Below are 13,149 nucleotides of genomic sequence, written 5' to 3' on the forward strand. Positions count from 1 at the left end.
AGAGCTTTCACAATGCTTTTTGTCTTGTTTTTTCCTGGTTCTGGTAGGAAGTTGTTATCGGGGATTTGAAGCCCGGCACCCCACATCGTGTTAGCGTTGGCGCCTATGGCTGGGCAGGTAAAGGACGGCCCAGCATGCCAAGAGATGTGACAACCTTATCACAAGGTAAACCCTCTCTACATGGCTTTCTTTTGCAAAGCTGGCAGGGCAGGACCAGTGCAGTTTTTTCACAACACTGGCAGAAAAATACAGACCATGTTATAACCTCAATTTGTCCAAAGCCATGGATGAGCAGAGGGCAAGACATATCTGTGATAGCAGTGATCAAAAATATGTCCTCATCCCTGGAAGTATTGAAGAGTTGTGTAGACATGGCACTGAGGGACATGGTTTGGTGATGCGACTCAGTAGGTCAGGCTGATGGTTGGACGTGATGACCTTGAAGGTTTTCTCTAACCTACATGATCCTGTCATTATCAATGTTTTAAAAGGAAAGTACCCATCTGATATTTGGGATGTTGGGATTTATGAATCTTTCATAAATTTCTGCTAGACCATTTGAAAAAAAAACCTTTATTTTTACCCCAACATGTATCACTTCTGTAAAACAGCAGGACACACACATAAATCCCTGTCACGTGTGGAACTGTAATATTTTATTAATATTATTATTTTTCTACAAGTGTGGGGCTCTAGAGGGGCAGCAGGGGAAGGAAGAAGCCTATAGATTTGATTCCTAAGTTTATGAATGTTGGGTTTCTGTGTTTATTAGACAATCTGTACCTCTAATGCTGTTTTGTTTCTTCTGGCATAGATAACTGCATGCCCCCTGCACCACCCTATCAGCCCCAGATCGTTGTCGTCTCTGATTCAGAAGTTGCATTATCCTGGAAACCTGGAGCCAGTGAAGGAAGCTCACCCATCCAGTACTACGTAGTGGAGTTTATCAGGCAAGTTTTCCAGTGGATAACTGAACTTCAGTGTTGGTGTACTACATTTTGCTTTTTTCTAAGTTGTGCTATTGTACTGGGTATAGCTTCTTCTCATTATTTATTTACTTACAGTATACAGTACGCTAGGTTTTGCTCTCAATGTGCATTGAATTACCATGAAAATTTAAAGACAAAGACAGGAATAATCAAAACTGATGTAAAATCACCAGTAAGTCCTGCCTTCTGATTGAAGAAAAAAATGCCTAGTTTAATCTGTTCCCTCTAAAAAAAGCATGGATAAATAAAGTTTTAATTTTCTCCTGTCATCAACCTCTGTTGAATCATGCTGTGAGAAAAGGGTCTATGGCAGAGCAGTCCCCCTGAGCAGATGTGCCCTTGGCTGATACAGGGAAAAATCCAGGGACTGCAAACTCAGTATGTTGGGTGGTTTTAACTGACAAAAGCATTTTGAGTCTTGAATTTGCAGGACTCAGACTTGTTGTTTTATTCCAATGCTGATGAAGTGTCCATGAAGTACTGACCTTTCTTTTGAATTATGGATGTTTTGTGTTGTTTGGGTTTGGTTTTGCTTTTATGTTGAACCCTTTAAATTTTGCAGTAATAGACGTAAATGGTGAAAAGTTGCCAGGCAAGTTGCTTTTATAATATACATACATGTGTAAAGGGTCAGGAGCAGGTGATTGTATCCGGATGCTCAAAGACATATTTGTAGCTGGCTGTTCATATGCACGTAGAAGCTAATATTTGCATACAAAGCTATTTATTTTGATGTGCTTACCCCTCTGTTTACCATCACTATGAGTGCAAAATTCAGCTTTGGGAAGTTTAATCCTTTGGGTGAACACATGGTGACAGGTTTTAGGTGAGGTTGCTTGATAAGAAGAGAGAATTGCTTCTTTAACTACTCTGAGCTGTAGAGGTCAAAAAGTCGCTCTTCAGAAAAACACATTCATTTTTAAAAAGATTAGTTGTTGTAAAAACAGACAGAAAGAACTATTGGTTTTCAGTGCTTAAAGTACGATTACAGTCTAGAAGCTATTGATATAATGAAAAGAATTCCCAGGCTGAAAGTCTGCTTGTGAACTTACGTTGCACTTTGTGTTTGAATTGAAATGCCCCATATTTAGTGGGAAGCCATCCAATGTTCACTGTGCTGGGAGGCAGGACACGAGGGCTGAAGATTTATTATGGCCATAATGTAAACTCTGCTGTAGAATTATCATGCAATTTCTTCAATATCTATTTTTCCAGCATAATCATTATCTGAGTATTTATCTCTTCTCCCCATCTCTTAACTTTCATTTACTCAGTGGATAGGAAAGGGATATTGTTGGGTTCTGATTGACTGCACATCTGTTGTTTCTGTGCTGTTGCTAGAAAATGGAGCCTGCAGGTTTACGTACACGTCTTCTTGGCACCAGGGGCCTGCTAATGGAAGAAGTGGGCATTGTCATTTCCACCTGGCATGTCAGAAGTACACCTTTTTTCAACCAGAGAGTAGAAAGGTGCCTTCACTGTTTAAGTCAAGAGATATGAGTAATTGAAATTTCAGTGTTTCGTTGTTTTTAGACTGGGAAAGAATTTGCTAACAGCACAATGTTTTGATTACACTGTTTAGATTGAGATTTAAAGCTAATCTTGAAGTATATTTGTTAAATTTGGGATTATACTCTCTTAGACTTGGAAGCTTGAGTATATATTTGGAGAAAGTTCAATGAGCCATAAGCCCTAATGGCAGTTAGAGGTAAAGATTTAACTTTAAGCTTCATTGTCTTTTGCTGCGTTTAGCTTTAATTACTATGAAGTGTATTAACACAAGATAAAGCTATTGAAATTAAACCAATGTGAAACCAAAACAAAACTGTGCAAGCAAATTTAGAAATAAGTCCTATTATGTCAAAGAAATACAATTCTGATACTGAGCTTTTGCAAAATTAATAACTGTCTTATGCAAATCTGTGATTTCTCTTGGGTACAGCACAAACCTCTAGAAACCATGACATTGAATCATTTTGTTCCCGTTAGAACTAAGTTTTATTACTTTTACCCTAGGGAAAAAAAAAAAAAAAACAAACATGCTGGGAGACTGAGATGAGGGAAAAGCACTTATTTTTTCAGCTGTGATATCAGGGATTAGAACCTCACATTCATTCAGTACATTAATTGTTTGCACATATCAGATTGTCATCAGAACCAGAGCTAACCTGCTGTCTCCTTCTGCTCAAGGGCTGAATTTGGGCCCTTACTTAGGCTCTAACAAGGATTCCCTTGGGAGCTCTTGGGAGCACTTGGTTTGCCGTAGGCAGTGGAGCACCATGGATGATGTCAGATATATGGTGGGCTGAGATAACTCAGGCTCTGCACGCTCAGTTTGATTAAGTGCATAAAATCAGGATGATGAGTGTAGGTCTCACTGCTATCAGCACAGTTCATACAGAATCTATAAAAAACATGCTGAACTTAAAATAACTCATGATGTCTTTGGAAGCTTGCAGACACAGAGTGAATGGTCTATTGGTTTATGCTGAGAGATATTTTATGGCAAACAGCATTCATATGGAAGTCCCTATAACATCCTGGACTTTACTTTAGGTTTTTATCTGCAAGATATTAAATATATATATATAATATATATATTTATATATTTATATATTTATATATATATAAATATAAAATATTTATATTTTATATATATATATATATATAAAATTTAAAAAACACCTTCTCAAAAATGCCGTAGGTATTTTCACCGGAATACCCAGATGTCTAACCTATTGAATGCCTACCAGTCTTTTAAACTTGAGGACAAATTTATTCAATTTTTTGTTGTCTTCTACAGAACCACAAGTGTTTCAGCAGCCTGTCCCTTAAAATGAGTAGCTTGCTTTCTTTTTATCTGCTAATAGAGTCAATGGCTTTCATTGTTAGTCTTGACATATGTGAAAAACTTTTCAACATCTCAGTAGTGGCATGAGCCTTCTGTTGCCATGAACTAGGCAGCTTCTGCTGATAAAACTGGGGAGATTTATCAGTATTTTGATGTTAGGATGGAGGAGACTCAGCATAGTGGCATGGGCAGATTTCTTGATTAGTTTCAAGTCTACCCTCCAAAAAAGGTTTATCCTTGAATCCATTTTGTGTTGAGCTATCTGTCACTGGTGCTGTGCTGAATCAGACAGTCATATTAGAATATCTCATGCTGAAATGTGGTCAAACCATCTAAAGAAAAGTTTGTCTCTTTCCCAGTAGAAATCATTTGAATGTACCTGTTTTCATCCTAGAGCTGGAAGAAAGCTGAACACAGAAAAGTTACACTTTCATGTATGGCAGGAATTGTAATTTTTTAGTAAGTCAGCTGTGAATTTTCAGACCATGAATGCTGGTAGTGGTTCAGTGGTTGCTTTCATTTGTTACGAACCCTAAACAACAGTTCAAATGGTGAAGACACCTCCTAAAGACCTCACCCACCCCCCCCAAAAAAGAAAAATTAAAAAAAAAATATCCAACCAACCAACCAACCAAAAAAAAAAACAAACTACCACACACACCTTTTATACAGTTTTCCCGATGAATTCATAGAACAGATATATCTATTTCAACACTTACATCACTGTTTGGTAGGGTTAAATCCCTGAAAAGTTAATTAAAGAAGAAATAGGAGAGTTAGATACAGAAATTAAGAAGGAAATATTTAAAAAATGTTACCATCAGTATAAGATTTAACAAAAGAGTATGTTTAGAAGATAGTCTACTTTTCTTCTGTTGACCTAGTATATTGGTTGGGATATTTTGTAAAAAGCATCAAAATAAAGCTAAACAGTAATAGTAACTAAAAATAATATCCTATAGTGCATTATTTTCTACATCCAGCATTTTCCACACCAAATAAGTACTTGTCACTGTATTTGTTATTTGTAGGCATATCTTGAAAAGTATTTTGCAGAGCTGAACTTAGATGAGTAAAAAATAGCACACAAAAGAGCAATCAAATACCTTTTAAAGATTGATTATTAGCAGGTGCTTTATTCTTAAATCATTTCCAAGTGATTTTTAAAAGGAAGTTCAAGAGAGTGTAAAATTGTTGTAATCCACATCAGAAAGATTTCCCTTCTTGAGTTGAATGATTCCTGAGATCACAACATAAAGCAATAATCCAAATGTTTGGGGCAGATTTGGGGCAGAATTCTACTCTTGGTTTTTATCTGTTCAGTCCTATCAACTTTACCTCTATGTTTATTATTTTAAAAACACTCTGACTCTGTCTCTGTTCAGATTCTTACTGCATAGCACTTCTGCATGGAGATGCACAGCTGTGACTTCTGCAGCAGAAAATGCCTTGTGCTCAGAGACATCCTCTGGAGCAGCTCTGCAGAGTCCCAGCTGGAGGCAAACTTGTAATTGGTCCAGGGAAGGTGATTCTGTGAGAAGATGAGAAAAGTGGCATCAAAATGAGCCTTCTAGTGTAAAAGTTGACATGAAGTGAAATTCAACAAAATTCTGAGCTTAGGAAACACAGGAGTTGGCTGCCCCGAGCATATTCACCAGCTGAGTTCATTGTGTTCCTCTCCCCATCTGTTTGCCATTTTATCGTCTTGTACCGATTTGTTCACACAGGGAATGTTCTGGAGAAATAGCAAAGGTCAAGTGATAAATCTCTTTTTCCCTCTCCTTCAGCTGCAGACACTTACACATTCACAGACGTTTCCTCTGTTACTCATTTCTGTAGAAGGAAGTCTTGTGAGAGGCGGTGAAGTTGAAGACTAGCCTGTGGTTTGTGGAGTCGCGATGCTTTCTCCTAAATCTCTGCAGGGAGTAATGCCTCCTTTGGGTCCCTCAATGTTGGGCATTAATGCTGACAGGCTCTGTAGCAAAGCCACTGTAAGGCCATTTTGAATGAGTAGGAATTCTTTGGATTGTAATTAGAGACAAAAAAGGATGTGTGTAGGAAAACTGAGAACATGGTGCTAAGCAAGCATGTGGATGGAAGCAAAGTTAACAGCTTTCATTTGGAAAACACTTAAAATTTTACTTTTTTGGCCTGGGCATCAAAAAGTTGGGAGGGGAACAATGAAAAAGCAGACAAAATAAATGCCCTCCTGTCTACCAGGAAATGGTGATAGAAGGTCTGTTTAGCTGTCATTGCATCTTGTTCTTTTGTCTGATTTTATTTTTAGTGAGACAATACAATATTTGCATCCTGTGTGCTACTGCGTAGAAGCCAGGCAGCTGGGAGATACAGCTTTGTCAGTGCATTTGCTGTGCTGGCACAAAGAAATGAAACCTTGGTGATCAATAAATCCTGTATTGACTGATGAAAGAAAACATACATTAACTTTGGCGTTTCCTTCCAGCTGCAAATAAACAAATACAAAATGCCTGTCCTGTGCTATAATTTTTGTTGGAAGACTGTTGAAGTCATTTGCAGCTAGTCCTATGTAAACATCAGTAGCATCAGGGAGCACTTCGAGGTTATTTCCTGTAATAAATACCACAAGCCTATCTTAGAAAAGGACACTGGAATAATTTTCTCTGAAAGGTCATTTATATCCCTTTTTTTACTATCATAAGCTTCAATTCGAATATTTTGGGTGGTCTGGATTTAATGTTTACTTTTTGATTTTGTTTACATTCATTTACCTTCTCATTCCATATTCCTCCTTGATGAGACCACTTCTAGTGAGAGCAGAAATGGTGTGAAAGCATCAGGATGCTCTCTCAAAGTATTTGAAGTAGCCTTTCCCTTTCACATGTTCCTCTGCAGCTGAACTTAAGCATTTCTAGTTTTCTTATGTTGGTGTTGAGATGAAACTGCCATGTGAATGGTTGTACTGATGTCAGCTGAATGGTAGTGGCATTTATCGGCAGCTGGCTTCCAGCATGGATCAACATATAAGTAGGCATAGCCCAAAGGCTATGGGATTAATTATTTAATTAATTAGTTTATCTGCATTATTGTTCAGTATTTTTCTCATTTCTGGGGAGAAGGGTCTAGATCCAGATTTTCCAGTGTGGGTACATTAACCTAGGTGCCTGGGAAATCAAATGCTAGATTCCCATCCTGTTAGTGTGCTTGTGTATGTTTGAAGGGACTCAGTGGTATTAGAGCACAAGCTATTAGGAATAAATCAGAATCTTTCCCTCTATTTAAAAGTATTGCATTACCCAGCCAAAGAGAAGATTGGGAACTGCTGGTGATGTAACACCACGCGAAAACTGTGAACCCCAAATCCATAGAAACAGACAAACAGAACTTGATTTTCAAACTGTCCTCTAAAACGCCTCCTTGGCTTTATAAGCAAAATCAGAACATAGTTTTTGTATCACCATGTAGTGCAATGTTTCCATCTCACAGGCTTTTGTGGTTGCACAGTCTGCCCCCTTAAGAACGAAGGATTTCAGTCAAGATTTAGCAAGCTTATACCTCATTTATTTTGTGTATTTCCCTGGAAAGTTTAAAGGCAATGAATTTCTACAGCTAGACTTAATTATTTATGGTCTTTCTTTTTATTTATTTTATTTTATTTTATTTTATTTTATTTTATTTTATTTTATTTTATTTTATTTTATTTTATTTTATTTTATTTTATTTTATTTTATTTTATTCATTTATTTATTTTCTATTTTAATCCTGAAGGCCAGACCTTGACAGCAATTGGACTGTAATAAGAGAGCAGATCCAGATGGAGTCCATGGTTCTCAAGGGACTTCTCCCAAATACCAAGTATCAGTTTGCCGTCCGAGCAGCAAACTCCTATGGATCCAGCCCCTCCAGTGCACCAAGTGATGTTGTCCGAACATTCAGTGAGTAAAGACATCATTTTCTAATTATAGCTCTATATTGGGGGAAGCCTGTAGTGGACAGCTGGGGAAAGATAGCTTCTCCAAGTCAAGGGTGCACATGCACCCCTGGTCCAACACCTGGTGTTGTTCCTGTCCACAGTGCTTGCAGTATCCTGTGAATATTGAGCTGCAAGCAAAGATTTGTAAAGCTTTCGTGCTGTTTCTGTGTTCTGGAGGTCATTGGTAGATATTTTTGGATCTCTGCTTACTGACTTTTGTGCCGTCTTCATGCAGAACTTACAAGTGAATACCATGGGGAGAAACGAGCAAAACAAGTCTATTGTAAATCTTTTTTATTCTGTTCTTTGAACTGTATGTAGTACATGTGTACTTTAAACAACTATGACCAAAGTAAATCTATTGTGTTTTCTGAGTAGTAAGGCTGTTATACGGCTAAGAATAACCATGAAAATAATGACATAACAGGTAACCATCCCTTTTTTATCAGAAGCCATGTAGGAAAATATTACGTGGAAGTGCATTCAAAATTTACACTTACATTTGTGCAGCCATGCAGGCCATGCACATTGCAGCAAGGAGTAGGTCCTGCGCACATTCCTGATGGCCTTCTTAGGGTATAATCCTTTGCCAGCGATTGTATCTCTGTGGGCTGATTTGTAGGTACTGTTGCTCATCATCTCCCCTTGAGCTGTAGCTGTGTGTGTGGGCATCCTAACCAAACTGACACAGAACACATCCAGGACCAGTATGGCAAAGCAGAGTCCATACAGGAGGCTATGAAGATGTTAGGTAATGTGGACTAACAGGATTATATCTTTAAAGTGCTAAACTTTTTTTTTTTTTTTTTTTTTTTTTTTTTTTTAATAGCAGCTACAGCTTTTTATGGCTTCAGTACTGTAAGCCCCAGTTTTGAAGGTATTTACAGGGGATAGAACACCAGGCAAGAAAATGCCAGGGTATAGTTTTATCACATTGATGAACTCTAAAAAGGAGCTACAAGACTGGCTTTTTTCTTTTCTCACCTGTACACCCAGTTGCAAATCATCTTTAAGTAACTGGTAGAAAATGAGCAGCTGATATTCAGGTGGGATTGTGAACTCAGCAAGAACAATTTGCATACTGCAAAAATGTGGACTGCATCTTTAATGATCAATTTAACCACAATTTATATCTAGATTGCCTCCCTATATTGAAATCCCTTGTCTTCATTGACCCTTTAAGGCAGCTTTCATTTGCTTTTCCCCTCTGCCATGTTTTGAATCCCTTGAATGATTTGCATGAAGTTTATTGTGGCAGCTGAACTCTAAGTTTAACTTCTGAGGCAAATGTTTATAAAAATGATGAAGGTGCAGTGTGTTGTGGGATTTCTTGGCTTCAGATCCTCAAGGTTCAGCTCCCTCCACCTTAAGCACACTTATGTGCTCTTTAGTATCCTGTTTATATCTGGATGTGAGTGTCTGCATTCTCTGGTCAGAAAAGATAAAGCTAATAAGCGTGGAGTAGTCATTGTACTGCACTTATTACTGTAGTGCTCTTGGAAAGGCACTTTGCAAGTTTGAAAACTGGAAACTGCCTGTTCTGCAGAAACCAGTCAAGATGGCTTTAAGCCAAGGATTTTTGTCAGCAGGGCTTAGAGTCAGACTCACACCTACTGTATATAAATGCTGATTTCTGGAGGGGTTCATACTGGGCATGAGCTTGACTCGTGTGTCTGCATCAGATCTGAAGAACTACCATGCTGTAGTTGCACAGCTCCGTGAACAGGCTCAGAAACTGTTTGCTAGTCTGTGGTAGGTGCATGGATGAATCAGTGACCAAAAGGTTGGTTGCGTGCACCACAGAGCTGGCAGTGCTTGGAGAAGACCTTCATGAACAGACAGAGCTCCCACATCCCAGGGCTGCTGCGTGTCCCTGAGGCGCTACACCCAGCCCTGCACCTGGATACTTGAGGGCCTGCCTGCACCTACATCCAGCCCTACACCTGGCCACTTAAATTCAGAACTACTTCAGCAAATCCTGGGTCCTTTAGAGAATGCAAATCTGGTTGCTTTCCCAGTCTAGTGTTGGTTTTCAGGACAGACTTTACAAACAGGCTTCAAAACAGCCAGCATGCCTGAAAGCTGGTGTTATCTTTTTCTGGGTAACTCTCTTCACAACAGCCTTCTTTTTGCAGAGCAAGAAGTAGAGTTCAAAGGTGGCAAAGCATGCATGCCCTTAGAAATAAGTTCTGCAGCTTTCAGGAAGTGTAAATTATAAAGCTCTCATTTGGCTTTAGTATGTAACGTCTGTATAAGAAAGTGGTTTGATGTTAACCAGACACAGGAGTACATTATATATTAGTAGGAAAGCTAAACTTTTGCTCTGAAAAAATGTTCTTGACTAAAGCAGTGCATAGACTGATCATTTATTTTTCCCTCAAAATAAACAAAGAAAAACCTAATGTGATTTAAACTTCTGAAAAGTTTAATTTGACAGAAAAATGCACGTTCAGTTCAAGAATAATCAGGTAAAACTGACTCCTAGTTCATATTTTCTTCAGTATTTTCTAGTATCCAGAAGGGCAATTACTGTCTTCTTTGGCCTATCTAATCATTCAGTTGTGTTGCTCAGATATTGACATTTGGTGTATTTGAGATCCTCTGGATTATACTGGCTGGTTTTTGGCTGTCACAGCACAAGGCATGTGCCTCCTAAACCTCTCCCAGACACCTGCAGTCCTCTGGGGATGCCTCATGTACCATAATGGATCTCAGATGGCAGCAGATGGCTGAATCTCTCAAAGTGCCAGCAGATAGCTCTTACTCACCTACTGTGGTTGGAAAGGTGTCAGACCAACGTTGGCATGTCTGAAGTTGGAGCATCTTCCCTCTTCAGGGTGCCTGTTGTAGGAATTACTACCCTCATTATTACTGTGGCTCCTCTTCCCGTGTAAGCAGTGGAACATGCCACACATATTTGGTGCTATTTTCTGACTGTCTGGGTATTCCTCAGAAATACCTGAAATATCTTAGGGAGCTGTCAGAAGTCCATACAATGTCTGGGTCCTTTGTACTACACTTTGTCTATACAGTACTGGTGAGCAGGTGTCTAGTGTGCTTGAATTTTAAAATTTTGTTGCAATACCTTTGTGTGCCCTGGATGTTTTGCTTGTTTAAAATAATTGGTAACCTTCTGATCCTTATTTTAACTGAAAATTCCCAGCATTACCTCAAATGCAATGCACCTTCAGAATTTGTGTTGCATGGTGCAGTCCCTCGCAGCTCTTCCAGGCAGGCTGTGACAGCAGTGAGTCCTGCAGACACTGGGTCCATGCTACCCAGGCATTCTTCCTGCTGGGGCTTATCTCATTATGTTATTCTCTTACTTTGGTTTCAAAGATGGCTGGGTTTGTAGTAATTCTGACTGCATTGTTTCAGGTTAGCATAGGAAATTGTTGGCTTTGCTTCCTAAAATGTTCCTCTGAAGGGTTGTTGACTATCACCTAATGTGACAGACCTCCCAAGATCCTTGCAAGTACATGTGGCCTTGATTATCAGACTTTACCCCCTTACCTAGTAAAAAAATGCATGCTTGGTTTACGTTACATTGATCCATTTCCACAGAGGAAAGAGAGGGCAAATTTCCCCAAAGGTTCTCATTTATTTGTGGTTTGTTTTCATTTTTTTAATAGAAGGAAATGATGTAATAAATCAAGCTGTTGTTGCTTTTCTTAATTACAGACACAGGTTATAGTAATTTCACTTACACGGTTGTGTTTTTGTTGTTGTTTTTGTTTTTCTATATCAAATCTTTCAAAGTGTCATAAGCACTTTACTTGAAAACAAAAGTTTTCACATATCAAGCTTAGTAATAACAAAAGTAACGAACTGTCCCAAAGAATCAAACAAAGTGTCCTCACCTGCATCACTTAAATACCCTTCATCTCCTGGGGAAACAGATGGGCTTTGCACTGTGCCTGGAAGGTCACCAGCCTTGAGCTTTGCCAGACCCACAGAGGAAGTGTCTTCTGTTAAAAATACCCTCCTGCTTGTCTCTGCAGCTAACATGACAGAAGTGGATGCTTAATTCAGGTACATCCCTTCCTCTGGGCCTGGCCATCACTGCCTGGCTTCTTACAAATGGGGGCATCCATATGCTCTGGCTCATGCTGAAAAAGGCATTGTCACAGGTGCTTAAATATTCTGCACACTGCTTGGACGTGTCTGCTGAGGCTCAGGCACAGGAAAAGAGCAGTCCCTCAGGCCCAAACCTTGATTTAAGTGATGGTGATGTGTCCTGAAGATAGTAGATGGAGAAGGTTTTCTTCAGAACTGTTTCCCACAGATCTCTGACGGATTTACAAAGGCTGCATTTGTATTTAATGTTTCCGTTATACAAACAGGAACAAAAAGCAAGAGACAGGCCAAGAGATATGTAGTGCTTCACTCTGAGTCACTGGCATGGACAAAATTCAGATAAAAATGCCCTGATGTATTTAAACCTGTTAGGCCTTGTGTGTGAGGGTGATCAGTCTGTTAACACTGCATTCAATCTGCTTGCTTTGGTCTATCTTCTACCCTCTTCTGTGTCTCCTGATCAGTATGTCTCCGGATCGGAATGTCAGTGGCCACCTGATTGGCAAAACAGAAGTTTGTATGGCTTTCTCTTTGTTTTGAAAAAGATATCTTTGGTATAACTTAATCCCTGATTATTTGGAAAGAAGATGTCTTCATTCCAGGACCCCCCATAAGTTTTTCAATTAATTATAAAACAAGATTATAAGACCAGGTAGAGATTCTTAAACAGACTTCATCTTCTTTTACACAGAAACACTGATTTACTGAAATACATCACATGTAATCTCTGGAGTTGTTTCAGCATTTGCAGCATACCACTTTGCTTTACTTTCGTTTATTTGCCACTCATTATCAGGTGAGCTCTCCACAAAAGCTATGCAGTGCTCTCAAGAAGTGGGCTGGCAAGGAGGTTTGTCTACATCAAGTGCTGCCGGCTTCTCTGCTTTTTGTTTGTTTGGTAGTTTTGTTGCAACCTTGCATGTGGGTATCATGTCACATCCAATGAGCCAACACCAAATGCAAGGCAGACCAAAGCCATTGAGAAGACAGTGGGTTGTTTGATAGTCTCATTGTTTTTGTGTCTACTGATCTGTATGTATAGGTAGGAGTAACACTCTTTGCCTTCCTTGCTCCCAAGTGCAATTACATTACAAAAACTGCTTGCATGTTGGCAGGTAGAGTAATGTAGCATGTGCTGGCTGAAACTTAGATGGAGCTGGGAGAACAAGTAGGGGGATTTTAGGCCATGTTAGAGATCTGTGAATATTACGGCACCTTCTTATGTTATACTTTTCCTGGTGATGCCAAACTTAAATTCTGAAGGTCTTTAAAGAGTGGCT

General features: G+C 39.1%; 1 protein-coding gene across 3 annotated transcripts in view; it reads left to right on the forward strand.

Annotated features, from left to right (window-relative positions):
* Positions 1-13,149, forward strand: part of EGFLAM (EGF like, fibronectin type III and laminin G domains) — a 75,055-nt gene that overhangs the window by 26,325 nt on the left and 35,581 nt on the right. For 2 of the 3 annotated variants that reach the window (XM_068667652.1, XM_068667651.1), the window contains exons 5-7: positions 48-165; positions 815-950; positions 7,588-7,754. In XM_068667652.1, the coding sequence (XP_068523753.1) occupies positions 48-165; positions 815-950; positions 7,588-7,754 (421 nt within the window). Of the gene's footprint in view, positions 1-47; positions 166-814; positions 951-7,587; positions 7,755-11,702; positions 11,825-13,149 lie in introns of those variants that run through there. The other variant, XM_068667653.1, reaches the window with a different exon arrangement.

Source organism: Anas acuta, chromosome Z (genome assembly GCF_963932015.1).
Source record: "Anas acuta chromosome Z, bAnaAcu1.1, whole genome shotgun sequence".
Lineage (NCBI taxonomy): Eukaryota > Metazoa > Chordata > Aves > Anseriformes > Anatidae > Anas > Anas acuta.